Source organism: Capra hircus, chromosome 11, assembly GCF_001704415.2.
Source record: "Capra hircus breed San Clemente chromosome 11, ASM170441v1, whole genome shotgun sequence".
Taxonomy (NCBI): Eukaryota; Metazoa; Chordata; class Mammalia; order Artiodactyla; family Bovidae; genus Capra; species Capra hircus.
The window spans coordinates 80,812,592-80,839,925 of record NC_030818.1 but is presented as its reverse complement, the minus strand read 5'-3'; the positions used below and the strand labels follow the sequence as shown (position 1 = coordinate 80,839,925).

Here is a 27,334-nt window from a genome sequence, read left to right as displayed (position 1 = left end):
TCATGAGGGAGGGGACCCACGTATACCAAGGACTGATTTTATTATTTTATATGATGAGTATACAGCAGTCAACAAATAGACAAAACCCCTACCTTCATGGGACTCACATTCTAGTGAGGAGAGTTACACAACAAACATAAGTAAATAAATGCAATAATCTTTAAGATAGCAATAAGCTTTTGGACCTGGTTGCTCAGCTGGTGAAGAATCTGCCTGCAATGTGGGAGACCTGGGTTTGATCCCTGAGTTGGGAAGATCCCCTGGAGAAGGGAACAGCTACCCACTCCAGTATTCTGCCTGGAGAATTCATCCAACGGGTTGCAAAGAGTTGGACACGACTGAGAGACTTTCACAAGCCTTTGAAGAAGAATAAAACTAGAGAGGAATGGAGAAATGTCTATAGGGGGCTAAAGGAAAAGGTAAAATTATTTGCTCAGATGAACTATCATTTAAGTATCTGGACAAAATAAAGACGTTTTTCAACATGCAAGAACTACAAAAGTTTTCTACCTGCATTGGTTAGGATTATTTCAGATGCAAATGAAATAAATCTAATTCAAATAAGTTTAAACAGAAGAGGGACTCTATTGGCTCAAACAACTGGGAAGAAAAAGTCATGAAGACATGACTGTGCCCAGAATTTCAACTATTGTCATTAACCCTCTCTCCCTCTCTCCTTCTTCTCAATCTTTCTCTTTTTCTCCCCCTGTCTTGTGGCATCATTCTCTCTCCTACTGAATACATCACTTCTCCACATTGTGGGAAAAAAAGCATGGCTAAAGCTACTCAGATATTATATCATCTCATTGCTTAAAAATAAAAATTGCACCAGTATATACAAATCCTTTGAAAGACTGATCAGACTTGAGACACCTCTTTAAAAAAAAAATCTTTGTGCTCCAGGTGATCTTGTACTATGATTGGCCACACTCAAATCAAAGATGCATGTCTGTGATCACAGTCACATTACAGTGATTTACAGCCCCACAAGTGTCACATCAAATGGCTAGTGCTAGAGGAGTAATTTGCTAAAGAAAATCATTTCATTGCCATAGAAGGTGGAAGTGCCTAGAACAGTGTCTTATACATAGAAAGTGCCCAATAAATATTTTTGAATAAATTAATAAGTAAATTATATTCTTATATTACTGTATAATAATAAGTATTTGAGCAACTGTTCATGACAGAGCCTAAGTCAACATTAATTGCTATCATTTATCAAATGCTCACCATGTACCATTGGAAAAGACCCTGATGCTATTAAAGATTGAGGGCAAGAGGAGAAGGGAGCAACAGAAGGTGAAATGATTGGATGTCATCACTGACTCAATGGCATGAGTTTGAGCAAACTCCAGGAGATAGTGAAGGACAGGAAAGACTGGGGTGCTGCAGTTCATGGGGTTGCAGTCAGACACGACTTAGCGACCGAACAGAAACCATGTACCATGCACTCTGTCGGATGGTTTACAAACTTTATAATTCTGATAAAAATCTTGAAAGTTAGGCCATACTATCAATAATTGGGAGATGAAGAAACAGAGAATCTAAGAAGTTATAATGGGCTGGAGACAGACCCCTCTTTCTTCAAAACCCCATGATCTTTCTTCTACAATATGCTGTGCCTGCTTTCAGTTTATTTGTTTCACACCCTTTTCGGAAATGCAGGGTATGATGTAACCAAAAGTCATAACAATGCAGTTATTTTTATTTCATCTCTTGCCTGACTCCTTTTCTACCACAAAACCACAACCCAATCTGCTGATTAAGTCTCCATATGTCAGGAAAAGAGGGGCTAGTCCACATCCCCATAGTACTCAAATGTTTAAAGAACTAAATATTAGATCAGAAAGAACTTTCAACACAGACTCTTATTCATCAGTGAAGCTGAAAATTAGCACACACTTATCTGGAGAAAGATTTTTCTCTATTTTGCTTCAGAATAGAAATTTAAGTAAGGTATATTTTCTCAATTCCTTTAATTTCCAAAACTTAAAAGATTTTCATGGTTGAAGGTCTAGGAATGTTAAAAATTCAAAAACTTGAAGAATATAGAATCTATCTGTCCAATCATTATTTTTAAATGATTTTTTAACTCCTACCACTAAATACATTTTACCTCTTATCAGTCTGCAATTAGGAATGGAATGAGGTAATAATTTCCTCATAAACTCATTTTTAGAGATTAACTAATATTAAACAAAATCTTTTCTCACTTATATGAACATTGTCAAATATGACATTATTCTGTTTGTCCAGCAACAACTTGAAAGAATTTTTGATAAGGTCATGTTTTAATTTTTTAATTATATGTTCATTGCAATGAATTTAGTTTTTCCATCAATTTGGCAAGCTGGGCTTCAGCATAAGTGAAGCTATAGTTAAAATATATGCATATATACTTAAGTGATAAAAATGTGGACATGAACATAAATGGATTACTCTGTGCAATATTTGAGCTATTACATAATCTTTTATGCCTGAGTTAAAATATTCATGTACTGACAGATTTATTAATGTCTCCTTTATTTGCAATCATATTTTGAAAACACAGCAATGGCAAGGTACTAACATTTAACTAATGAGTAATGGAGACACAAATTTCAGAGTTCATTAAGAGCCCACAAACCTTAACATCACTTAATGTCATGCCATGCCTTTAATGTTTAATATAAAAAATATAGTTTTAATCAAGGAAATTAAATGCAACATTTCCATTAAAAATTTTAAAGGAAGCCAATGTCCTAAATTAGAGTTTCCCAGGTGACTCAGTGGTAAAGAATCCTCCTACAATGCAGGAGACACAGGAGATTTGAGCTCAGTCCCTGAGTTGGGAAGATTCCCTGGAGGAGGAAATGGCAACCCACTCTAGTATTCTTGCCTGAAAGTTCTGAGGACAGAAGAGCCTGGTGGGCTATAGCCCATGGGGTTGCAAAGAGTCAGGCAGGACTGAGCACACACTCACACAATGCCCTAAATTATGAATATTCAAAAAATAGTCTTTTAAATAGAATTGTAAACATGAAGAAATGTTTTAATGTTTAAAGATTAAGATACTATGCCTTATGATTAGATATATAACGCAACTTTTTTGGATTTCTTTCTTTCTACTTAGTCTGTGAAATTTAAGAAAAATGAGAATTTATTTTTATTTAACTTTTAAATGTATGACTCCTGTATCTTCTCAGGCAGGTTGTCAGCCTCATGAGAGTAACCAAGTTTGATATTCATTGGATATCCACAAGTTATCCTGATGTCTTGCATACAGTAGCACTCAGTAAAAAAGGAAAGGAGAATAAAAGGAAAGAAAGAAGAAAAATAACATTAAAGAAAATGAAGTTATGAAGTTCAGTTATGAAGAAGATGCAGTTATGAAGTTAATGGAAAAAGTCTTCATTTCGGTTCAATCAGCTCAGTTCCGTTCAGTCGCTCAGTCGTGTCTGACTCTGCGACCCCATGGACTGCAGCACGGTTCACGTATTGTTGAAGCCTGGCTTGGAGAATTTCGATCATTACTTTACTAGCGTGTGAGATGAATGCAATTGTGTGGTAGTGTGAGCATTCTTTGGCATTGCCTTTCTTCGGGATTGGAATGAAAACTGACCTTTTCCAGTCTTGGGGCCACTGCTGAGTTTTCCAAATTTGCTGACATATAGAGTGCAACATTTTCACAGCATCATCTTTTAGGATTTGAAATAGCTCAGCTGGAATTTTATCACCTCCACTAGCTTTGTTCGTAGTGATGCTTCCTAAGGCCCACTTGACTTCACATTCCAGGATGTCTGGCTCTAGGTTGGTGATTGCAACATCGTGATTTTCTGGGTCATGAAGATCTTTTCTGTATAGCTCTTCTGTGTTTTCTTGCCACCTCTTCTTAATAGCGTCTGCTTCTGTTAGGTCTATATTATTTCTGTCCTTTATTGTGCCCATCTTTGCATGAAATATTCCTTTGGTATCTCTAATTTTCTTGAAGAGATCTCTAGACTTTCCCATTCTATTGTTTTCCTCTGTTTCTTCGCATTGATGACAGAAAGGCTTTCTATCTCTCCTTGCTATTCTTTGAAACTCCGCATTCGAATAGGTTCAATAGAATTTAGTATATGACAGGTCCTGTGTTTGGATCTAAAGTCTTAAAACAGGCTTACTTGGAAAAGTCACTTTAAATATTAGTTTCATTATCTGTAATGGAGATGAAAATAGCTGGATAAGATTTAATAATGCAAGATATAAAACGCACTGTAATCGTTTCAAAAACTATACAAATACAAGTAACGATGATAATGATAAACTAGCTACGGTTCTGCAATTCTGGTTTACAGAAAGAATTCTTCAAAGGCACACAAATCACTGAAAAATGAGAACATTCATTATTCCTTATTTAGGGTATAGTGTGTGAAGTACTAAAAATTAACTTGTTCTAAATCTTGGAATTTCAGTGCATGCTTCCTATTCCAGAAAACTGCTTTTAATTTTTTGATTTATTGAGCACAAATCAATTTCTTAAAATTAAAAGGAATTTTGAAGCATAAAATAAAGAACAATTTATCACTGTAAGAAGAGGATTGAGTCCTTCAATATATTTTCTTTTTAATCTATAATCCCCATGATTTTACATAAAAATAATAAAATGGAAATTACATTGTTAACAAATTTATAAATCTCCAACTAAACTAAATTGCTCATCTTCATGCTATTCTGATTAGAATCTTCTCTGTCCTACCTTAATCTATAATTATTAAAAATCTTAAGGTTTAGTTTAAATTCTACCTGGTTCCTGCAAATTCTCACTCCTCAGCCAGGTTCAGTCTTTCAAATTTCTGCACCTCTACCGTACAAAGATTGTTCATTTTGTTCTGTATTATCTGTCAATATGCTTTTCCCTTCAGTTAGATTAAAGCTCCATACCTTGTCTATCATTATAATTACTACAGTACTTACCAGTTCAGTTCAGTTCAGTCGCTCAGTCGTGTCTGACTCTTTGTGACCCCACGGACTGCAGCACGAAAGACCTCCTTGTCCAGGGCTTTGTATATATCAAATCCTCAAGAAATGTTTTTTTCAACTAAATGTGTTTTATCTATTTGAATATAACAATATTTTATGCTTTCTTTCAAGTTTACCAATATGCAGTCTTTTTCTGTGCCTGGGGATTACTAAGTATTTTGTAAATTTAATTTCAAGGATAATCTCAATTACTTTATAAATTTCATCTCAATTTAAAATTTATCTCCTTGATGTACTGTCTTTGTAAGAAAAAGCTGTTAAGCAAAGGAACTTTACATCCAAGTTCTAACAAATTCCCAAGCAGTTTTCAAAGACACAAAAAATGTGTTAGCCATTGCTAAGAATTCTACCATAAAATCAGTTTAAGCAAAAACTAGAAAGAGTTGCAAAAGTGAGACTTTTTTCCCTTCTGTTGTTATAAAATTATGATGTCACTCTTGTGATAAGAAAGGAAAACTAGGCAAACTATATTTCTTAAATAAAGTGAAGTTCAATACTGAATATACTTAATGCCACTGAAATGTAAAAGGATTAAATTACATTACTTAAATGATTTTAGGTAATGACTACATTAGCTAAAAATGATTAAAGTGATAAATTTGTATTAAGAGAATTTTACTGTAATTAAGAAATTGCTGTTTCCTTTTCAATTTTGTTTTATTATCATAAAAGGACTTCCACTGGACCTGGCATAGAATTTACACATGTTAAAGTAAATTGGCCAAACATGTATAATGGTTTAAATGCGCCTTAATAAAGAAAGTGTCCTGAAAAGTAAATATTCAAAATATATAACGGACTTCAAAACATAAAGGTAAATATTCCTCAGCCTATGCTTCATGGTAGCTCAGCTTCCCTGGTAGCTCACCTGGTAAAGAATCTGCCTGCAGTGTAAAAGACCCTGGTTCAATTCCTGGGTTGGGAAGATCCCCTGGAGAAAAAGTAGGCTACTCACTCCAGTATTCATGGGCTTCCCTGGTGGCTCAGATGGTTAAAGAATTTGCCTGCAATGAGGGAGACCTGGGTTCAATCCCTGGGTTGGGAAGATCCCCTGGAGGATGGCATGGCAACCCTCTATGGTATTCTTGCCTGGAGAATCCCCATGGACAGAGGAGCTTGGCGGGCTGCAGTCCATGGGGTCTCAGAGTCGGACACGACTGAGCAACTAAGCACAGCACAACACTGTGCTTCATAGGTAGGATCCCTTAAGGCAGAAGACCCTACTGGTAATTTTTTTCTTAGCAATCTATAATGGATGAGAAAATTCCTTTCTAAAATATTAATAATAATAGTTATTCATAATTATATTCTTATTATGTACCAGGTAGACATCTTATTATGTATATTACTCTAATGTACATCACAGGAAAATTAATCAAATAACCCCTACTTCACCCCTCTAGTTCCCATAATCACAAACATTAGAGCTACAGATATTAGCTTTTCAGGTATGAGAAACAGGTCACTTCCCTAATATTGCCCTCATAAAGGACTTCAACAAATCCAAATAATCATCCTTATGATATAGGATAGGGATGAACTTAAAAGAGTTCCTTACAAATTGACAGGCCCAATCATTCCAAGGATAGTTTACCTTAAAAAAAAAAAAATGGTTCAGGTAGAGAAAGAAAGATAAGTAACATATCTGAGTTTTATAAATGTGAGCATTTATAGAAATGAGATCATTTATTCTGTTATAGACTCATGATACGCCCTCAATAAATGTTTGTTGAGAGCATAAATGAATGAGTTAAGAAACAGATCCTATACTTCCTATTTGAGATACTGAGAGATAATGATAATCATTAACCTAATCATTCTTCTTTTTATTTTCATCATCCTTTAATAGTAAATAAAGGTTGCTAAAGTACCTAAAAATATTACATGTTCTTTACTGTCTACATTTGATAATTTTTTTTTTCCCTTTTGGCATTTCTCCCTTTATTTCCAATTAGTAACCCATAAGCTATTCCATGGGGCTTCCTTGGTGGCTCAGATGGTAAAGAATCTACCTGCAATGCAGGAGACCCGGCTTCCATCCCATGACTGGAAAGATTCCCTGGAGAAGGGAATGGCTACCCACTTCAGTATTCTTGCCTGGAGAAATCCATGGACAGAGGCAGCTACAGTCCATGGGGTCACAAAGGGTCAGACACGATTGAGCAGCTAACACACAGGGAATTTTATTTGCAGAAAGACAGACTATCAGAAGTTATCTTAGTGATTACAAATGAAGAAACATTTGAAGCTAAATAAGGCTACATAACATATTCAAAGTCATGCAGAGAGAATCAGACTGAAATTGCAAATCTCCTAACTATTCTTTAACTTGTTTAATGGATTTTGCCTCTTAGATTTTTTGGGAGGAGTGGCAAGTATTGCTTTTTTTTTTAATTGAAGTATAGTTGATTTATAATATTATAGTTTCAGGTATATAACATAGTGATTCAGTATTTTTATAGGTTATACTCTATTTAAAGTCATTACAAAATAATACCTCTTAGGTTTTATCACCTGAATTTTATACTCTCTTAATCTGGAGAGAGAGAGAGAGAGATAGTACATATATGAATAATCCATGCAGTAGTTGACAAACTGCTGGACATTTCCTATGTCTAAATACATACTTGATGGTTGTTAGTATTTATATGGTCCCAGAATTGGGAATTACTGATGGTGTTTGATTGTCCATGCACTATACCATAGGGCATTCAATATACAAAATATCACAAAAGTAACACATTAGAATGTTCTTTATATTGGTTAGTGTTCTTGATTTTCCATTTAGTAGAGGCTTTTCATGGAGAAGGCAATGGCACCTCACTCCAGTCTTGCCTGGAAAATTCCACGGACGGAGGAGCCTGGTGGGCTGCAGTCCGTGGGGTCGCTCAAAGTCAGACACGACTGAAGCGACTTAGCAGCAGCAGCAGCAGCAGAGGCTTTTCAGGCCCAGCATCAACTTTTACAACTCCATCTTAATGTTGACCATTTAGTCTCTGTGCATTTTGGTTCCTAAGCGCAGATCTTGCTAACAAAAAGAAAATAAAACTTCCTTTGGAGCCATTTTATCATGGCTTAAAATGCTTTGAAGTGTCTCAGTTCAAAAAAAAAAAAAAAAAAAAGAAGAAGAAGAAGCTTTTGCCAGTGTTAACAGTATAGTTTCTTTAAAGAATCCCCATAAGAAAGTCTACAAGAAAGACTTTCGGAAGTTGATAGGTAAACACAACCACAATCTGAAATGAACTATAATTACTCTCTTTTTCCCTAAAAGAAAATGTAATAGAAGGTAAAGGCCTAAAGCATTTGAGACTTGGATCTTCTCCTAAAAGGTGCCTCATTAGAAAAGTTAAGACTATAGGAAGCTTAAATAAATATCGCCAAGTGAAAGAAGGTAGTGTGCAAATACATCATACATGCCTTCAGCTATCCAATATTGTGAAAAAGACAAACCTATAAAAAGATGAGTAGCTATCAGAAGTCGTGGGCATAGGGGAGTGAAGAGGGATAAATAAGTAGAGCAGAGAGGTTTTTTAGGGCAGTGCAACTATTCTATATGGTATAACAGTGAATACATGGCATTATGCATTTGACACAAAGAATGAACTCTAGTGTAAACTATAAACTTTAGTTAAAAATGATGTATCAATTTTGGCTCAACAGCTCTAACATATGCGCCATAGTAACACAAGATTTTACAGGGGAACTGGAGAGGAGTGAGTAGTAGTATACATGAACTCTGTATTTTCTATTTAATTTTTTTGTAAATCTGAAACTACTTTGAGAAATAGTTTATTTCCTAAAGTTAGTATTATAAAAACATTAATGATTATAAAACTATGCTCTCTCTTAATGAGTTTTAGTCTAACATGAGAGTGTTATATCTCTTCAGATAAACACATGCTCATCTCTATATATTTCTATAACATTATATATTTATAAATTATTGGTGCTATTACACTTCCTTGTGCTTAGTCACTCAGTTGTGTCTGACTCTTTGCAACCCCATAGACTGTAGCCCAATCCCATGGACTGTAGCCCCCCAGGCTCCTCTGTCAATGGAGATTCTCCAGGAAAGAATCCTGGAGTGGGTTGCCATGCCCTCCTCCAGAGGATCTTCCCACCCCAGGGATCCAATCCAGATCTTCTGAATTGCAGGTGGATTCTTTACTGTCTGAACCACCAGGGAAGCCCATGAATACTGGAGTGGGGAGCCTATTCTTTCTGCAGGGGAATTTTCTGACCCAGGAATAGAACTGGGGTCTCCTGCATTGCACGCAGATTCTTTACCAGCTGAGATCACCTTCAAATTTATTTTTCTTTGTATACAGCACCTTCAAAAATATTCCTAGATCCAAGTCCAACTTGTGGCATTCTAATCAAAATATTTCAAGAAATTTCTTTCATGTCAAAAAAGATATTAGTTATTAAATAAACCATTAAAATATATGTGGATTAGGTCTGTTTTTAGAGAAATAAATCAGTATGTACACAAACTTACATATTGAGCTAATTTCTATAATACTCTGCAACATGCAAATTAAATTTTCTATCAATATTTTTGTAGTTAGTCATGCCCAAAAAAGGAGGAGACTTAGATGTGTAGAGAAATTTTGTAAAAATATATAAAATGTTTGAGCAAAATGCTACTGATTAGAAAATGAAGTAGCAGCCGGAAGATTCTGATCCATCTAGCAAGCTATGAAACTGAAAGGTTGTTGTTGAATCACGACGCCGGGATTCTTGGCCCCCGGAGGAGAAGAATTCAATCTGGGGCCAGAGACGAGGCTTGATCGCTCAGAGCTTTTCTGTAATAAAATTTTATTAAAGTATAAAGAAGATAGAGAAAGCTTCTGACATAGGCATCAGAAGGGGGTAGAAAGAGTACCCCCTTGCTAGCGTTGACAATGGAGTTATATACTCTCCAGTAAATCAAAAGAATGTCTGGAGGTTGTAAAGACCTCATCAGACCTACTCCCATAATTTACTTTTTAAGATAACAGAATTAGCCAGAAGGTTTAATCCAGAGACTGTCCTCAGGCATAATACATTGTTGTTATATAATCCTAAGAAATGTAGAGAAGGAAAAAAGTTTGTCCTTTCTTCCTCCTTGAGAATTCCAGACCCCTCTCTCCTTGGGGACCCCTAGACTTCTTATCAACCTGCCTAGGAAATGACTCTCTCAAAACAACTTTTTGTTCTGCTCTGTTACAATAAGTTGCCTATAAATTTTGGTCATTCATATATCCTACTTATAAAGGCATTTGATGGCTAGTAATGAAAATGACAGCAATGATGAGGATAATCATTCCAAGTGTAGCAGTTAGAATAGTAGTAAATTTGCAGGGTATTCTGCGAAACAAACTTTAAAAGACACAAAAGAATAATCTTATAAAACATTCATTTTTGCATATAGGTGAAAGTACATAAAAATTTCACAAAATTTTTGTTGAAAATAAATGTCATCAAAAATAAAAAATGAGTGTGTGAATCAATTTAAGTAGATGTTAATCATTTTAAAAGGAATTTATATGAGTAAACATTGGGTTCTGCCTTGAAGCTGGCCTAAATACTGAAGGTAAACAAATAAGAGACAAAAACAAAAGTGTCACCAAGTCCCATTGGACTTGGGTTTATTCTCTTCCACAAACCAAAAAAGCTATCAATATGGCAGATTTATCAATAAAAATGCAAAGTCATGCATAAAAATCATGAAATAAATGTCATATTAATGTTCAACATATAACCATAAAATGTTTTTAAATATAAGACATTGATAAAGTGCATTAGAGATTCCAAAATATTTCTAAAATGATGCCTATGCACAAGCTTAGACAGGTGAAGAGATAAATAGTACTGAAACAGGTGTCATAAACATTTGTTGAGTGAATTTTGAAAGAAACTGCTAATGCTATTTATGGGACACAGTAATCATAACACATTCAAATAGTTGGAGAAAGCATTATAGAGATTATAATGTGAGGATAGATAAGATTTAAATAGGTAGGAGAGTATTTTAGGAGAGGAAAGATTATGAATAAAATGGGAAAATATTATAATAGTTGGAGAAAGTGAAGTGTTCACAAGCTAGTTTAGTTGTAGGGAAGTTGTGGGGTGATCACCTAGAAAGGCAAAGTCATGGTATTGGAAGAATAGAAAAGGATGAATAAGTCAAAGAATTCCTCAGAAAAAGGAAGCAACAGGATATGATAGCATGAAATAAATGTCAGATAGAAAAGTGAATGATAAATGTAGAATTTTAGATATGAGTTGAAGTTCTTGACCTGTAGCAATGTGGAAATTAAAGCAATATATAGTAACAGGCACTTTGACCCTGAAGCAGGCAGCCTGGGTTTGAATTCTAATTTTGCCAATTAATACTTTATGAACTTTAGCAAGGTATTTAAACTTCACAATGTAAAACAAAGCTAGAAATCCTACTATAAGATTATTTAAGGATTAAATGATTTAATATATGTAAAGAATTTAGAATAGCCCCTGACTCATAGCATGCATCTAATGAATATTAGGTTTCTTTATTATTATTATACAATTGAAATCAGAATTTGAGAAAGATATAATTTGGTGCCAAAACCATACATTTGGTATAGTAAATGATACCACCAGATTGATAAGATTTCTAAGGAATACAATACAGAAAACGAAAGTCACTCATTTGTGTCTGATCCTTTGTGACCCCATGGACTATATGTCCACGGAATTCTCCAGGCCAGAATACTGGAGTGGGTAGCCATTCCCTTCTCCAGAAGATCTTCCTAACCCAGGACTCTAACCCAGATCTCCCACATTGCAGGTGGGTTCTTTACAATCTGAGCTACCAGGGAAGCCCAGCAATACAGAAGTCAAAAGCATAAGTCCATGGGCTAAACTTTAGAGTTTACTTATATCTAAAAATCAGAAAGTTAAAGAAAATAGCATGGTCAGGAAAATAAGAGGTAGTATATTATTACAAGGTGAATATTTCAAAGATGCAAGGCAGCTGGCAATGCAAAGAAATAAGAGAAAAGGCAAACTGAAAAATAGCCAAAGTGGTCAATGACTCTTGAGTGTTCTTTCTAGTGAAAGGAAGCAGGGCAGGGCAAAAAGAAATAAAAGACTCTGAGAAGAGAAGGGATATGTGTATATGAAGACGGAAGATTACAAAATTAATGAGTAGGAATTAGAGCTACTGAATGTAGAGCAATGACGTAGGAAAGAAGCTGAAACAGCAATTAACCAGGCAACAGAATCAATCACAAAGATTTTTTAAGAAGAAGGAGACATATGGATTACGTAATTAGTATGTCAATAAAATTCTACTTATTGAAATATGAATGTTATGTTAAAATGGCATTAAGACTATTATTAAAAGTTAACTCAGAATTCCTAAAGTTGTCTTAAAAATTGTTATTTTAATCAAAATGTAAGATTCACTAAACCCATTTGACTTACATTTCAGTTTCTTTAGTGTTAATTTTTTCTCCTCTTAATTTCAAACTTTTAATATGTTGAGGAGAAGGCAATGGCACCCCACTCCAGTACTCTTGCCTGGAAAATCCCATGGAATGGAGGAGCCTGGTAAGCTGCAGTCCATGGGGTCTCTAGGAGTCAGACACGACTGAGCGACTTCACTTTCATGCATTGGAGAAGGAAATGGCAACCCACTCCAGTGTTCTTGCCTGGAGAATCCCAGGGATGGGGGAGCCTGGTGGGCTGCCGTCTCTGGGGTCGCACAGAGTCGGACATGACTGAAATGACTTAGCAGCAGCAGCAGCAACATGTTGAAATACATAGATTATTGAATTTATTAAATATTATATATTTTTAAGGTATAGTAATAGAATAGGCAACAAGTAAAAATAATCCATGTGCTTATTTATAATAAAAAGTCATTATTTCATAGAAATATGTAGAGGCAAGGAATTGTTAACAGTTGTTTCTTCCATCAAGAAAAATTGAAAGCTGAGTGTCAAAAAGGAAGAGAGGGCTTTATATTCACTGTTTATTTTTTCTTTATCCTTTGTATTTTGTACCATATCTACATATTAACTTTTCAAAAACAAACAAAATTCAAAAGATTACTTAAGGAGAAACATAAAGGGGAAAATAAATAAAAATACAATATAATAGCTATTTTTTTAACTAATGCAAAGAGATTACATAATCAGAAAATTTTAATGTATTAAACAGACTTAACGAAGGTTTTTAAATGGGGTAAGAGAGTCAAATTTTGAGAAGTATTTTTATAATTTAGTTTGCAAAATTATTTAAAAATCATATAGGCTTTTATTTGTTCTACCTTATTTTTCTCTTCATAAAAGAAGGGAAAGACTTTTAAAATTCTGACAAGCCCCTGAATTCTTGAAGAAAGATACACAGCAAGCCATCTAGATTCAAGCTTTGTTTTGACATCTTTGGCTCCAGGAGAAAATGCAACAAAGAATATCAAAGAAGAGGGGAGAGAACTTTAAAGGTCTAGCAGAACTATGTGCCTCAAGAAGAAAATTTAATCAGCATGATACATTTTAACACACAACTACTCTGGTTCACATTGTTAATTCTTGCATTCAGCTAACATGAATTGAAGAGTTATTGTGTGAAACACCATTTCTAGGCACTGGAAACACAGTAAAAAATTAAATAAGAAAAACTTTTGCCCTTATTGATTTTCAAATGTAACAGACAATAAACAAGATAAATAAGTAAAATACATAGTATGTTGATAGCAAAGTATTAAAGAGAAAAAAAAAAAAAAAAACCACGGAAAGGATATGTGAATGTTAGCAGAAAGAAAAAGCCACATTGAGAAAGTGACATTTAAGTAAAGTTCCAAGGAAGGCAGTTCAGGGCAAGCTATACAGAAATTTTAGGAACAAGCAGTCCAGGAAAAGAAAGCAAGTGAAGAAGCCCTGAGGCAGGGACATTCCTAAAGGAATCCAATGAACAAGGCCAGCTGGGTTCAGTAGAATGAAATAGAGGAAAATACTAGAGAGGAGTTTAGGGAATTAAGAGGATCAAGTCATCATATATACTTGTACATGAAAGTAAGAATTACGGCTTTTTCTCTAAGTGAGATGAACCATTGGTTAAAGAACCATTCTGGCTAATGTGTCCAAAATAGATTAAAGGGGAGCAAGTACTAAAAAGTAGGGAGACCAGTTTGGACTCTACAGCAGCAGTCCTGGCAAGAGAAATGAAGCCAACAGGATCTGACACTGGGCCAGCTGTGGGTCATGAGAAGATAGTGACAAAAAAGACTCTAAGATCTCTAACCTGAGTAACTGAGAGAATGACATCACCATTCACTGAAATGAGAAATTCTACAGGAGGAGGGATTTGAGGGAAAATATCAGGAATTCAGTTCAGGACATGTCAGGTTTGAGATATTTATTAGACATTATAGTAGAGATGCTAAGTAAACAGTTACGAGTCAAGTTCTGGGAAGAGGTCCTCAAGACTTCTTTTTTTCTTCGTTTTTTAATTACACATGGTCCAAATTATAAAAATTGTTAAACTGCAGAAACATTATAATTATAGAGACTTTTATATCATGAGTTTATTCTTTTGCCCATATCCTGGATAAGTGAAATAGTTTAATAACTATTTCTTCTCAATTTGCTGTTATAACATGTACCTATGCTTTAAAAAAAAAAGGCGGGGGGCAAAAACAGCAGCAACAAAAACATTAAGTGGGAATATCTGAAGGATAGCTTCAGACAGTGGTATATTTTACAGCTATGTAGAAAAAATATAATTTGGAACCTTTCTGATATCTTTATATTCTAATCTCTTTAGCCCAAAAGATAATTTCTTTTTTATTTATTTAGCTGTGCCAGGTCATAATTGAGGCATGCAGGATCTAGTTCCCTGACCAGGGATCAAACCCATGACCCCTGCATAGGGAGCATGGAATTTAACCACTGGACCACCTGGGAAGTTGTCCCCAAAAATAATTTTTAGTAGTATAAATTCTGTCACAAAGTACTATATGTTTATGTAGGTATGTGTAATATTTGTATTAGAAAAATTTCCCAAACTGATGGTTGACTCTATAAATTCTTTCACGTGGCCATTGAGATGGAACTAAAGATCAACTTTACTAAATATTTTATTTTCTATTTTGATTAACTAAATAATGTTAAATGGATAACATTATCTCAGAAGTTTAAGGCACTGACTTAAGGCACTGTCTATCAACATAACTTTTTCAAGTTGATTTAATGGAAGGTTCTGCTTCTTTTCTCATGCTCACTGTTAATGCATCCAAAAGCTTGTTGCTTTAAACTGAAATAACACAGAGTTATTCTAAGGTTGAAGAAGAGCAAGTATTTTTTGAATTGGCTTTTCATCCTTTGAATATTTTTCTTCTAATCTGAAAGCATTCAACTTTCACATTTTAAGAGCAAGGTGGAGGGAGGGTGGATTTCAATTTTAAATGTCTTCAACCATAGCTCTCAATGCAGACTCTCCAAACCTGGCTATGAAGACAAAAGCAAAAGAGCCAAAACATTACTTCCCTCCTATCCTCCAACTTTCTAATTCCGGAAACAAGAATTCACAAAACTAGGCGTAAGGAGGAAGGTGGTGTCTGTTTTTGTGTGCATATGTGTATTTGGGAAGGAAGTACTGAGGGAAGGACTACTTGAATAATGATGCTAGTATGAGCAAATTTCAATTTGAGGTTTTTCCAGTGGTCATGTATGGATGTGAGAGTTGGACTGTGAAGAAAACTGAGTGCCGAAGAATTGATGCGTTTGAACTGTGGAGTTGGAGAAGACTCTTGAGAGTCCCTTGGACTGCAAGGAGATCCAATCAGTCCATTCTGAAGGAGATCAGCCCTGGGATTTCTTTGGAGGGAATGATGCTGAAGCTGAAACTCCAGTACTTTGGCCACCTCATGCAAAGAGTTGACTCATTGGAAAAGACTCTGATGCTGGGAGGGATTAGGGGCAGGAGGAGAAGGGGACGACTGAGGATGAGGTGGCTGGATGGCATCACTAACTCGATGGACGTGAGTCTGAGTGAACTCCGGGATTTGGTGATGGACAGGGAGGCCTGGTGTGCTGCAATTTATGGGGTCGCAAAGAGTCGGACACGACTGAGCAACTGAACTGAACTGAATCTTCCTCAAAATTTTAATAAGGAAAGCTCTATAGATTAAACTATTAATAGTAATGGTGTGAAGTGAAGAAGTGTTAGTCGCTCAGTCATATCTTTACTGTCTGAGCCACCAGGGAAGCTCAGTAATGGTATAGTGGCATAGAAATGATATGTGCTAGGAGTTTATACTTATTACGTAGTTCAGAATGTGAAAGAACCTGTAGTGTTTGTAAGTGTATGCACCATTTACTAGAGAAAAATGAAAGCATATATAAAAGCTTCCTAAAATTAAGAATAAGACTGGGAGCATAAAAATTTGTCCTAGAGAAATTGATATGAGAATGGAATTCAGTATTCACACACAGCAACAAAGAATAGAGAAAAGGACCAAGGTTTGTGAAGAAAAACTTTGATTGTGATGAGATCTGCCATGTATAAAATGAAAGAAAAATACAACATGGAACTTACAAAAATAACAAAAAGAAGGAGAAGGAAGATGAGGCCCGTGTAGAAAAAAAGTTAAAGGAATGTCTTCAACAGACTCAAAGGAGTAGGCATATTCCCAAAGATAATAATTCAAGATACAGGAAAAAAAAAGTCAAAACATTCTAGTTACTAGCTATTGAGTATTTACTGTGTATCAGTACATTATTTTCCATTACTGAGCAGTTTCTACTAATATCAGAGCTATTATGAATCTATCATATGCATTCAGTCAGTTCAGTCGCTCAGTCATGTCCGACTCTTTGTGACCCCATGAATCGCAGCACACCAGGCCTCCCTGTTCATAACCAACTCTCAGAGTTCACCCAGACTCACATCCATCAAGTCCGTGATGCCATCCAGCCATCTCATCCTCGGTCATCCCTTTCTCCTCCTGCCCCCAATCCCTCCCAGCATCAGAGTCTTTTCCAATGAGTCAAGTCTTTGCATGAGGTAGCCAAACTACTGGAGTTTCAGCTTTAGCATCATTCCTTCCAAAGAAATCCCAGGGTTGATCTCCTTCAGAATGGACTGGTTGGATCTCCTTGCAGTCCAAGGGACTCTCAAGAGTCTTCTCCAACACCACAGTTCAAAAGCATCAATTCTTCAGCACTCAGCCTTCTTCACAGTCCAGCTCTCACATCCATACATGACCACTGGAAAAACCATAGCCTTGACTAGACGGACCATTGTTGGCAAAGCAATGTCTCTGCTTCTCAATATGCTATCTAAGTTGGTCATAACTTTTCTTCCGAGCAGTAAGCGTCTTTTAATTTCATGGCTGCAGTCACCATCTGCAGTGATTTTGGAGCCCAAAAAAATAAAGTCTGACACTGTTTCCACTGTTTCCCCATCTATTTCCCATGAAGTGATGGGACCAGAGGCCGTGATCTTTGTTTTCTGAATGTTGAGCTTTAAGCCAACTTTTTTGCTCTCCTCTTTCACTTTCATCAAGAGGCTTTTTAGCTCCTCTTCACTTTCTGCCATAAGGGTGGTGTCATCTGCATATCTCAGGTGATTGATATTTCTCCCAGCAATCTTGATTCCAGCTTGTGTTTCTTCCAGCCCAGCGTTTCTCATGATGTACTCTGCATAGAAGTTAAATAAGCAGGGTGACAATATACAGCCTTGATGTACTCCTTTTCCTATTTGGAACCAGTCTGTTGTTCCATGTCCAGTTCTAACTGTTGCTTCCTGACCTGCATACAGATTTCTCAAGAGGCAGGTCAGGTGGTCTGGTATTCCCATTTCTTTCAGAATTTTTCACAGTTTATTGTGATCCACACAGTCAAAGGCTTTGGCATAGTCAATAAAGCAGAAATAGATGTTTTTCTGGAACATGTATTAGCTCATTTAAAATCACAATGATCCCATGAGATATTATTATCCCCTTTTTAGACTTTCCCAAGGTCATAAAGCTATTAAGAATTCAAAAGACATAGCTATTACGACCTGGTGTAGACATTTATTCACTTGTACACACAAATATTTTATGGGTACTTACAAGGGGCAGGTACTCTTCTAGGCACTTAGGATATATAAGTGGGGGGAGAGAAAAGAAACCTGCCTTCAAGGGGCTTGCATTCTAGCAAGATATAAATTATATGTGTGTGAGAAGGTGGTGAGTTCTGTGGGGAAAAATAAGAAATTAGAGCAGGATGTTGAAGTTACAAAGTACATGGTGGGGGATGAAAATTAAAGAACAGAGCTGAATTTGAAATGGTATTTAGTGTGTCTGAGAACCTTGGCTTGTAGCAGGATAATTTAATCCAGTCACATTTATTTGTGAACTGATACATCAGTCATCCTTTTGCTGATTTTGTCCTTTCTTGACACTTCCTTTTTTCCTTGCTGCTGCTGCTAAGTCACTTCAGTCAAGTCCGACTCTGTGTGACCCCATAGACGGCAGCCCACCAAGCTCCCCCATCCCTAGGATTCTCCAGACAAGAGCACTGGAGTGGGTAGCCATTTCCTTCTCCAATGCATGAAAGTGAAAAGTGAAAGGGAAGTCGCTCAGTCATGTCCGACTCTTTGCGACCCCATGAACTGCAGCCCACCAGGCTCCTCCGTCCATGGGATTTTCCAGGCAAGAGTACTGGAATGGAGTGCCTTTTCCTTACTTTTTGCTAAGTAGCCCAATTTATTGCTATTTCTCTGCCAAGTGTTTTGAAAAATATTGCTCTACTAATGGTGACCTTTAAATTATATCTTTAAATTATGCATATCATATATTTTCTCTGTGTATAAAAAGTAAGCTCATTAAGGTAGGTCTTATACATGTCTTCTTATACATTCTATTACTGAGCCTAATACAATAGTAAGATATGTTTGTTTTATAAATTAATTAATTGATAACTACATGATCATAATTCTGCTCTAGCCAAAGATAGACTCTGGAGGGGAAAACAAATACTAGAAAGTGAATTCAGAGAAAGGTGAAAAAATTGCTACAGAGGAGAGTGCTTTTATTTCAATCCTGACTAAAGTAAAAAGTGAAAGTCGCTCGCTCAGTCATGTCCGACTCTTTGAGACCCCCTGGACTAATACTCGAGTGGGTAGCTGTTCCCTTCTTCCAGGGGATCTTCCCAACACAGGGATCGAACCCAGGTCTCTCACATTGCAGGTGGATTCTTTCCAGCTGAGACATCAAGAAGCCCAAGAATACTGAATTGAGTAGCCTGTCCCTTCTCCACGGATCTTCCTGATCCAGAAATCGAACCACATTGCAGGTGGATTCTTTATCAACTGAGCTACCAGGGAAACCCCTCAATCCTGACTAAGTGGTCTTGAAAAATTTACCCATCCTCTTTGTACCTCTGTTTTTTTTTCACTTTAAAAATAGGGAGAGTGGATTAGAATAGGTAGTTTGTTACATTTTTAGGAGTCATAGATTCTTTTCGGAAACCAATAAATACTACCAATGCTCTCCACAAACACTTTATATTCATATATCATGAAAATAAGTTGACATATTTTATAAGACTATGAAAAGCCTTCATGTATACATGTATTAATATGCTATGAAAACATTAATGAAATATTTTATAGCATTTAAAGATAGATATACACATTAGATACACACATACACAAAACCCTCTCCAAATTTTATAATAAAGAAAGCACAAAACTTCTAAGATGGAAGAAAGCATTTATCCAAAGAAAGAAACAAAAGATTTATAGATGTGAACTGTTTTGAAATATTAAAGTCCAAAATCTTCTTTTAAGTTCTCGAAACATATTCATTTCAGATAGGGATGAAGTTGTTTAAGCTTAGCTTTTCTTGACAATCCAATCCTGATTGGTCGACCGCATGTCTTAAGAGGTAGTACTCTTGAAATTCCATATGAAAAACTGCTACCTAAAAGTGTAAGACAATAAAGGTACATAAGGGAGTAAAAATCACTCATAGTTTCTATGCTTAAAAATGATTCCTAACTTCTAAAATCATGATACTAACAACATTTACTGAGTCACTGAACTAAGTGCTTTGAGTGCATTAGTTTACTTACTCTTATCTCCACTTTTTAAATGTGGAAAACTCAGCACAAAAAAGTTAAGTAACTTGCCCAACATAACATATCATAGCAATTAAATAAAATCAGCATTCCAGTCATACAATCTGGCTTAACATCAATAAAACTATATAGAGCTTAAACTTAATATGATGTAGTGGCTGTAAAGACTATGTTATTTTTTCATTAGAAGTTATTAGACTATGTGATTAATATGTACATGTGGCTTCTAATAGAGATTATTATAGATAATACAGCACAAATGTATTTCATCATCATGTATCAACATTTTGTAAAAAGTTCAAAACATCTGGCTACCTGATGCGAAGAATTCACTGGAAAAGACCCTGATGCTAGGGAAGACTGAAGGTGGAAGGAAAAGGGGACGACAGAGGATGAGATGGTTGGATGGCATCACCGACTCAATGGACATGAGTTTGAGTAAACTCTGGGAGTCGGACACGACTAAGTGACTGAACTGAACTGAGAGCTGTGAGTTTCAGTTTTGTCGGGGGACTTACTGAGGAGTACACCCTCCAGATACAGCCTGTCACATAGCTCTGAAGAACTGTTCTGGACAGGTTAGAGAGGAGGTGAGCATACATGTGATTTTGGAGAAGAGGTATGTGCAACCAGACTCACATCTTGGTAGAAGCTTAGTGCCAGTCAGGAGGAACAGATGTTTTAGTCAATTATTTCAGTGTTTTTCTAAGTATGGGAAGTTGCAAGAAATTGGGTTCATACAATTTTCTCTTGAAAATATCTATCTGAAGACCTGTTCTGCCAGTTTTTCCAGAGCACAGAATTCCTGAACTCCTTTCTGACTATGCTAGAGGTTAGCAAGTGCAGTGGTTAATGACTCACTCCTTGTAGAATCAGGTGACTTGTGATATCCTTTGGTTGACATATACATTAAAATTAGAGAAGTATTGGTACTAAATGATATATAAAGCTCCTGGCATACTGGCTAGCTGGCATTTGACACACTCAAAGTATTTTCCTCCTCCATACCACAGAGAAAGGAGAGAGACAGAAAGGGAGATAGGATGTGCTAGAAATGTTGGTAACAGAAACTTTAACTGGAGGCATCATAATGACAAGTAGGTGGGTATCAAAAACATTTCTGCACAATCAGAAGTCTTTCAATACCTTTAAAAACATCCTGCATAAGTAGGGACCCGGTCTACCTAGACAGAATTAGTTCATTTTTAGTCCATAATTAGTCCATTTTCCCCAGTACCTCCCAACTTTTCCCTTTCACTATGGATTTTAACAAATCCCAGATATATCATTCAATTTTTATGTACTTTGAAAGAAGTTTCACAATGATCCTAACATAGTATTAAGTAATTTTGGCTGACCTCTAACATTATTTTTCATATTTCTTGACAAGGAGGTATCTTTCCTTGTGAAGCCACAATAGAATATTATGGGTTCAGATATTTCCAACAAATGTAACATTTCTTTTCCGATTGAGGCACATACTTTAATCTATCTTAAATATCCATTTCATTAACTCAATTATCATCAAGATGACAATATGGGTTTGTGTTCTCTTAATAATCTTCCTCTATCAGAGAATATGTCCCTAAACCCAATTTCTTCCTTTTTTCCTGTTCTAGAAGAAATAACCCCTATCCTTTTCAGGCTAATTCTACTACCCAGCTTTCAGTCTCATAATGTTCCTTAAATTATTTCCTTTTTTCAGGGGAGAAAACCCACAGGCTTTTGATCTTCCAAGGACTTGGATTAATTTTTAACAGTATTTCATTGAAAGCTAAGAAAAAAGAAATTATGCAGTTTTGAAGTGACTGAATAACAATGTCAGGGACAGCAATTTCTCCTAATGAGAAGCCAGGAGAAATGCTTTGAGAAGTGATGCAAAATGAAGATATTTTGATAAATATATTTCACCTACATCATTATTCTTTCTAGATCTAGTCTTGTATAAAACCAGCAATTTCAGATCAAATGAAAATGCAGTCATTTAAAAATAATTCCCTAATTTCAATCCAACCCCTACCTCACCCTCATTGGTACTACAAGTTAGAACAGATGGTAGACTTAGTGTATTTTATTCTGATATTTCAGACCTCTTAGGCAAAGAATAAGGTTAGCTGTTTAACTTTTCTTTAGTTTGATTCTTTTATAATCAAACATTTAAATGCCGTAGTACTAAATGATGTTACTATATCTAAATGGTGCTAATTTCTTTCAAAATTACAATATGAAATGTCCATATAAACAGCCCTATAATATTTAAAGGATAGAAAACTGATAATAAATTTATAATTGGAAGAAACACCAATGTAAATCTAACTTAGACAAATGCCTTTTTTGCTTTTAGTAATTAATGTTACATATATTAGATGTACATATTAGACATATATAATACCTATCTTATATAGCTATTGCAAGACATCACTGAAAATATTTAAACAGTTTTATAGAGTATATTTTCTAGTTACATTCTAAATGATTTTTTTTATTTTTAGCCAATTTTTAACTGTAGGAATTTGTATCAATAAATTATTAACGTTTACAAAAGTATTAAATCTTTGTATTTATTTTTTAACAACCTAAGCATATTTTCCTTATGCTAAAAATACAAGAATGCAGTAACCATCTTAGAAAGTATTAAAGAAAATAACCAAAACTCCTACCTGCCTTCAGTAGATAATTACATTTTTCTTCCTTAAATTCATCAGAGAAAAAAGTTGGTCTTTCAGGTGAAGGATTTTCACAACCTGAAAATAAAGACCAATGTGTTATAATAAAAAGTAACTTTTTATATTAAGTGTCAGTACTATAAACGAATTACTTTTTCAGAAATATTCCCTCCCATTGGTTCCTTATATATAATAGAAAAATAACATCAATAAACACTGTCTTACACCTTACTTTCTTTTTTGCCAAAATTATCTATTTGGCCTACAAAGGAAAAAATGCCATATTTTATCTCAGAAAGTATATTTTAAAATCAATTTCATACCTTCCTTAGAAGTAGAATAAAGTAATTCTTCCTCTGGTGTTCTTAGGCAGCAATCATTAGGAACTTCCTGTTCACCATTTTTGGGTACTGTTTTCCACTTAAATAAACTCTGGTGTTTTTTACGCATATTAGGACTTGTTATCATATCACCAAGCAAAGAAGATGAACATAATTTGTTTTCTGTACCCATTTTCAAACCTTTTTTTATCTCCATTTTTACCTCCTCAACAGCATTTTTTTCTACAAAGTAATTTTCTTGTCTATTGTTGGTTTCCACAGTGCTTAGAATTTCATTTTCCTTACTAATTTCATGAAACATACGAAGTTCTTCAAGCACTAAATTAAATTTACTCTTCATTTCAAAATTGTTTGCTAGTGTCAGAATGTTTGTCGATAAACACTTGGCAGTTAAGTCCTGAAAACATTCATTGTTCCCTACACTCAAATGAGTTTCAAACTGATGATTAAAACATTCTGAAGAGTCATTCTTTGGATGAAAATGCTTTGAATTAGCTAACCTACTTTCTTGAAAAACACTCTCATATTCATTTCTGTCAACTATATTACTTTGATTAACGTATTTAGTCTCTTCCACATCCAATTTAGTCATTAATGAAACTGGTTGCACAATAAACATGTCATCCATTGAATAAAAACTATTTTTTTCTTCTTTTTCTGTCTTAACATTTTCATGACCTTGGCAAAGTTTTGTTAAATTTTGTGCTGTGATTTTTCCTTCCTCCTTCAAAGTTAAGTCGTATTTTTTATCTTCAATTTCATTTATCAAGTTCCCAAAATCTAGCACCTGAGTTACAGTCATGGGATTGGTTTGTTCACTATGCTTTTTGTCATGGCTTGCCTGTATAGCCTGTTGCCTAGGATTGAAGAAATCTTTAAATATGTAGTTAAAATTAAAACTACTGATCTTATTATGCTTTTGCTTTTCTTCAGCATATAAATCTTGATTCTGCACATTTAATTCATAAGTTTTTTTGTTAATATATTTCCAGTTCTGTGTAAATTGAGAACAAGACCTAACATGTGTTTTATTAGTTTTAGAGCTACAGTGAATCCAATTTTCCACACTCATGACTCGTTCAGGACAATTCTTATTCTTGTCACTAATTTCTTTTGTTGGAAAAATTTCATCAATGTCATCAAAGTCCATTAAAAGAGGAATTTTTTTAAATGTTTCAAAAATTGGAAAGTATATGTTTTTACTTGTCATACTGAAGGAATTGGTAAGTTTTTTCTTAGGCTCTTCAAAACTTTGTTCACTTTTAAATAGCTTTCTTTTCTTTAACTTAGGTTTCATATTATTTTCTAATAGTCTTGAAAAAGTTAAAATCCTGACTGAACATACAGTATGATTTTCCAATGTGATATTTTTTGGATAATTCAAACACTTTATCCATTTGAAAATGCATCCCTCTTCTAATTTACAGTCATTTTCAACTATTGTAAAAGAGACAAAGTCATTGAGCAAAGAAGTTATGCTGGTTTTCAATATAATATTTAGAGGGTCCAAAACATTGGTTTGTAAACATATGCTTGAAATATCATTATTTATACTGACATTCATAGTCTCAGTTATTAGATTTTGAACATCAATTTGCTTTTTACACTTCAAAATTCCATACCAGGTTAAGATATTATCTTTTTGATTTCCTGAAATATTTTCATGGAAATAAAATATTTCTGTAATGAAACTTTCAAAATTGCTGCTTAAATGAAAATCTTTTTGTGTGCTATAATATCTGAAGTGTAGCATATTATCTTTTTCTCCTTTATCTTTTAAGCAAAAAATTTGCTTTAAAGCTTTCTGACTACCCAGTGTTTCTGTCATGAGAGGCTTTGCTTTTTCATCATGTGTTTTCATGACTTTCATATTGTGATAATTTCTTTTACTTAGATCTATTTCTAATAATTGTTGCAAATTCAGTATTTCTCCAGCTTGTTTCATATTTTCATATTTCACCTTGTAACTATCCACAGTCCAACTATTTTCCCTATTTTTTCTCAAAATATATATAATGTTACAATCCCAGCTTTGCAGTTTTTCCAATCTGGTAAATATGTAGCTGTACAGGCATGTTTCTGTCTCCTTGCAATTTGCATTTTCTAGTTTTATAGTGAGATTCTTTGCAGAGTCTATTGCATCAGACTTGATACTACTGTGATTATAGTAGTGTAAACTGATCAAGTCTTTTTTTCTCACACAAACACTTTGGTTGCTGAGTGACTGGTGGTTACTTTCACAACACTCAGAAAAAATATTTTCTGCATCCACAATTTTTTCATCATTCTGTAACTTTTGCTTCTTAACATCAGGTCTATTTTGGGACCAGTGAGTGTTTGTGAAATCCCTAACATATGCCTCATTTTTGTCATTTTTCTTCCTTATTTCCTTTAAATAGACAGAGGACATTTTGCTATTTAAATCAGTTGGAAACTCAGGGATACTTGTTGTACTCTTATCTCTAAAATAGCTAGGTTTGACAATTTCCATGCTGGGCCGGTTTTGAGATTTTGATATTTTTAGCGTAGATGCTGGAATGCTATTTTCTTTTTTATTTGATGGCATAACACTACCAGCTTTACATCTGTTCTTAATATCATGAAATGTTGATTTGGTCTCCTTGTAAAATGTGATATCTAAAAATGGATTTTCTGTCAGTTTTACGTCATTATTGTCTTCCTGACTATTGTCTCTCTCTTGAACTAAATATTGTTTTCCATCCTCGTTTTTAATTACATGTACATCGTGTACAGAGACGTGGGACAGCTGACCAGTCTCTGTTTCAAATCTATCAGTGCAATGCACACTAAACATCTCTCTGTCATACAGCCCTGGTTCGCAACACGTTCTAGAAGCCTTCACACCAGAAGCAAAATTTTGTGAGGGTAGAGACCGCAAACAACTATCCATCTCAAATTTGCTATTTTGGCCTTCCGGATTATATATCTGTTTCCCACTGACAGATTTCTTCACACACGAGTTTTTGGCGTTACCAAAAATCTCCTCAGTTGAAATCATGAGCTCTTTGAGGGGTCTGAGCGACAACTCCCAGACTTTTTCCACCTCAGACAAGCAAGGCACCAAAGGCAGCCTCCACCCCACCTCAGAAACACCACCGGTCTCCTCAAGACGGGGCCTCTTACTACGGGGTGGTAGGGAATCAGGGTCTTCAGAAGGTGGTAAAGAGGAGGCAGGCTCCCCGAGTTCCGAAACCTGCGGCGCGCGCTGCGTGAGCGACATGACAGCGAAATGAGGGAACCTGTCACAGGTTCCAGGCAGACTCGGGTCTCTGAGCCGGCTGGAGGCGGCTCTGAACCAATACACCCGCTCCAGCCCCGCCTCGGCCACGCCCCTGACACGTCCCCAGGGCCCGCCCCAGGGCCACGCCCATCCTCCCCGGGGCAGCGAGCCTCACCCACGTAGTCTCTACCTCAAAAAACACCAAGCGCCTGTGACCGTTATTTTGTCTATTTTTAGAACCCCTTGCTATTGTTACAATTGTAGCTGATCTAAACTTTTTCTTCCCTCTGATAGAATTAGAGAGAAAAGTCAAAATCTTTTTTCTTTAATTTGTGAACGGAGACAGCTGTATTTTTTAAATTCTAAAATTTTGTTTTTTCTCAGAAGAACGTCTCCACAGTTTCTCTGGACTATCTTGTCCATTGAAACCGTGTAGCCCTGTAAACACCAGACCAAATCTCCCTATGTGTGGTAAAACTTTCTAACATGCTCTTAATGATGCCAGTGGCGTTTAAAATCATATTCCCACTTCAGTCTTGAAGTGTATTTTGAGAAAAGGCAGCACTGGTACTTAACAATCTGAATATTTCAGGAAAAAAGTCGTGTGGAAATTATTATCCAGATAACTATTAACCTACACTTTAAGATTGTAGAAAATTTTCAATGCACCGTGGAGTTTTCTTCCCCAATGTTGTGATTTTTTTTTTTTTTAAGTCGCTCAGTCGTGTCCGACTCTTTGCAGCTCCGTAGACTGTAGCCCACCAGGCTCCTCCGTCCATGGGATTCTCCAGGCAAGAATACTGGAGTGGGTTGCCATTTCCTTCTTCAGGGGATCTTCCCTACCCAGGGATCGAACCCAGGTCTCCTGCCTTGCAGGCACACGCTTTAACCTCTGAGCCACCAGGGAAGCCCTGCTGTGAATACAATTACTTAAAAATTATATGTTTCAGCTATTCTATTTATTGTAAGTGTAATCAGACAGTTCTGACT

The 27,334-nt window shown here is 35.5% G+C and overlaps 1 protein-coding gene across 1 annotated transcript; it reads right to left on the bottom strand.

The window, feature by feature from the left end:
* On the bottom strand, window positions 19,821-26,485 carry RAD51AP2 (RAD51 associated protein 2). The gene is made up of 3 exons (XM_005687087.3): window positions 23,086-26,485; window positions 22,757-22,840; window positions 19,821-19,939 (listed from the first exon to the last, which is right to left on the bottom strand). Exons 1-3 carry the CDS (start codon window positions 26,342-26,344, stop codon window positions 19,821-19,823), a joined length of 3,462 nt encoding a protein of 1,153 aa, XP_005687144.3. The 5' UTR covers window positions 26,345-26,485.

What these genes read in the sequence shown, in the direction of transcription:
- RAD51AP2 (XM_005687087.3), bottom strand. Translation starts at nt 26,344, where the DNA reads ATGTCGCTCACGCAGCGCGCGCCGCAGGTTTCGGAACTCGGGGAGCCT. An exon ending in TTATTCTACTTCTAAGGAAG is followed by an intron (nt 22,841 to 23,085) that starts GTATGAAATTGA and finishes CTTTATTTTCAG; the next exon opens with GTTGTGAAAATCCTTCACCT. An exon ending in TAATTATCTACTGAAGGCAG is followed by an intron (nt 19,940 to 22,756) that starts GTAGGAGTTTTG and finishes TTACACTTTTAG; the next exon opens with GTAGCAGTTTTTCATATGGA.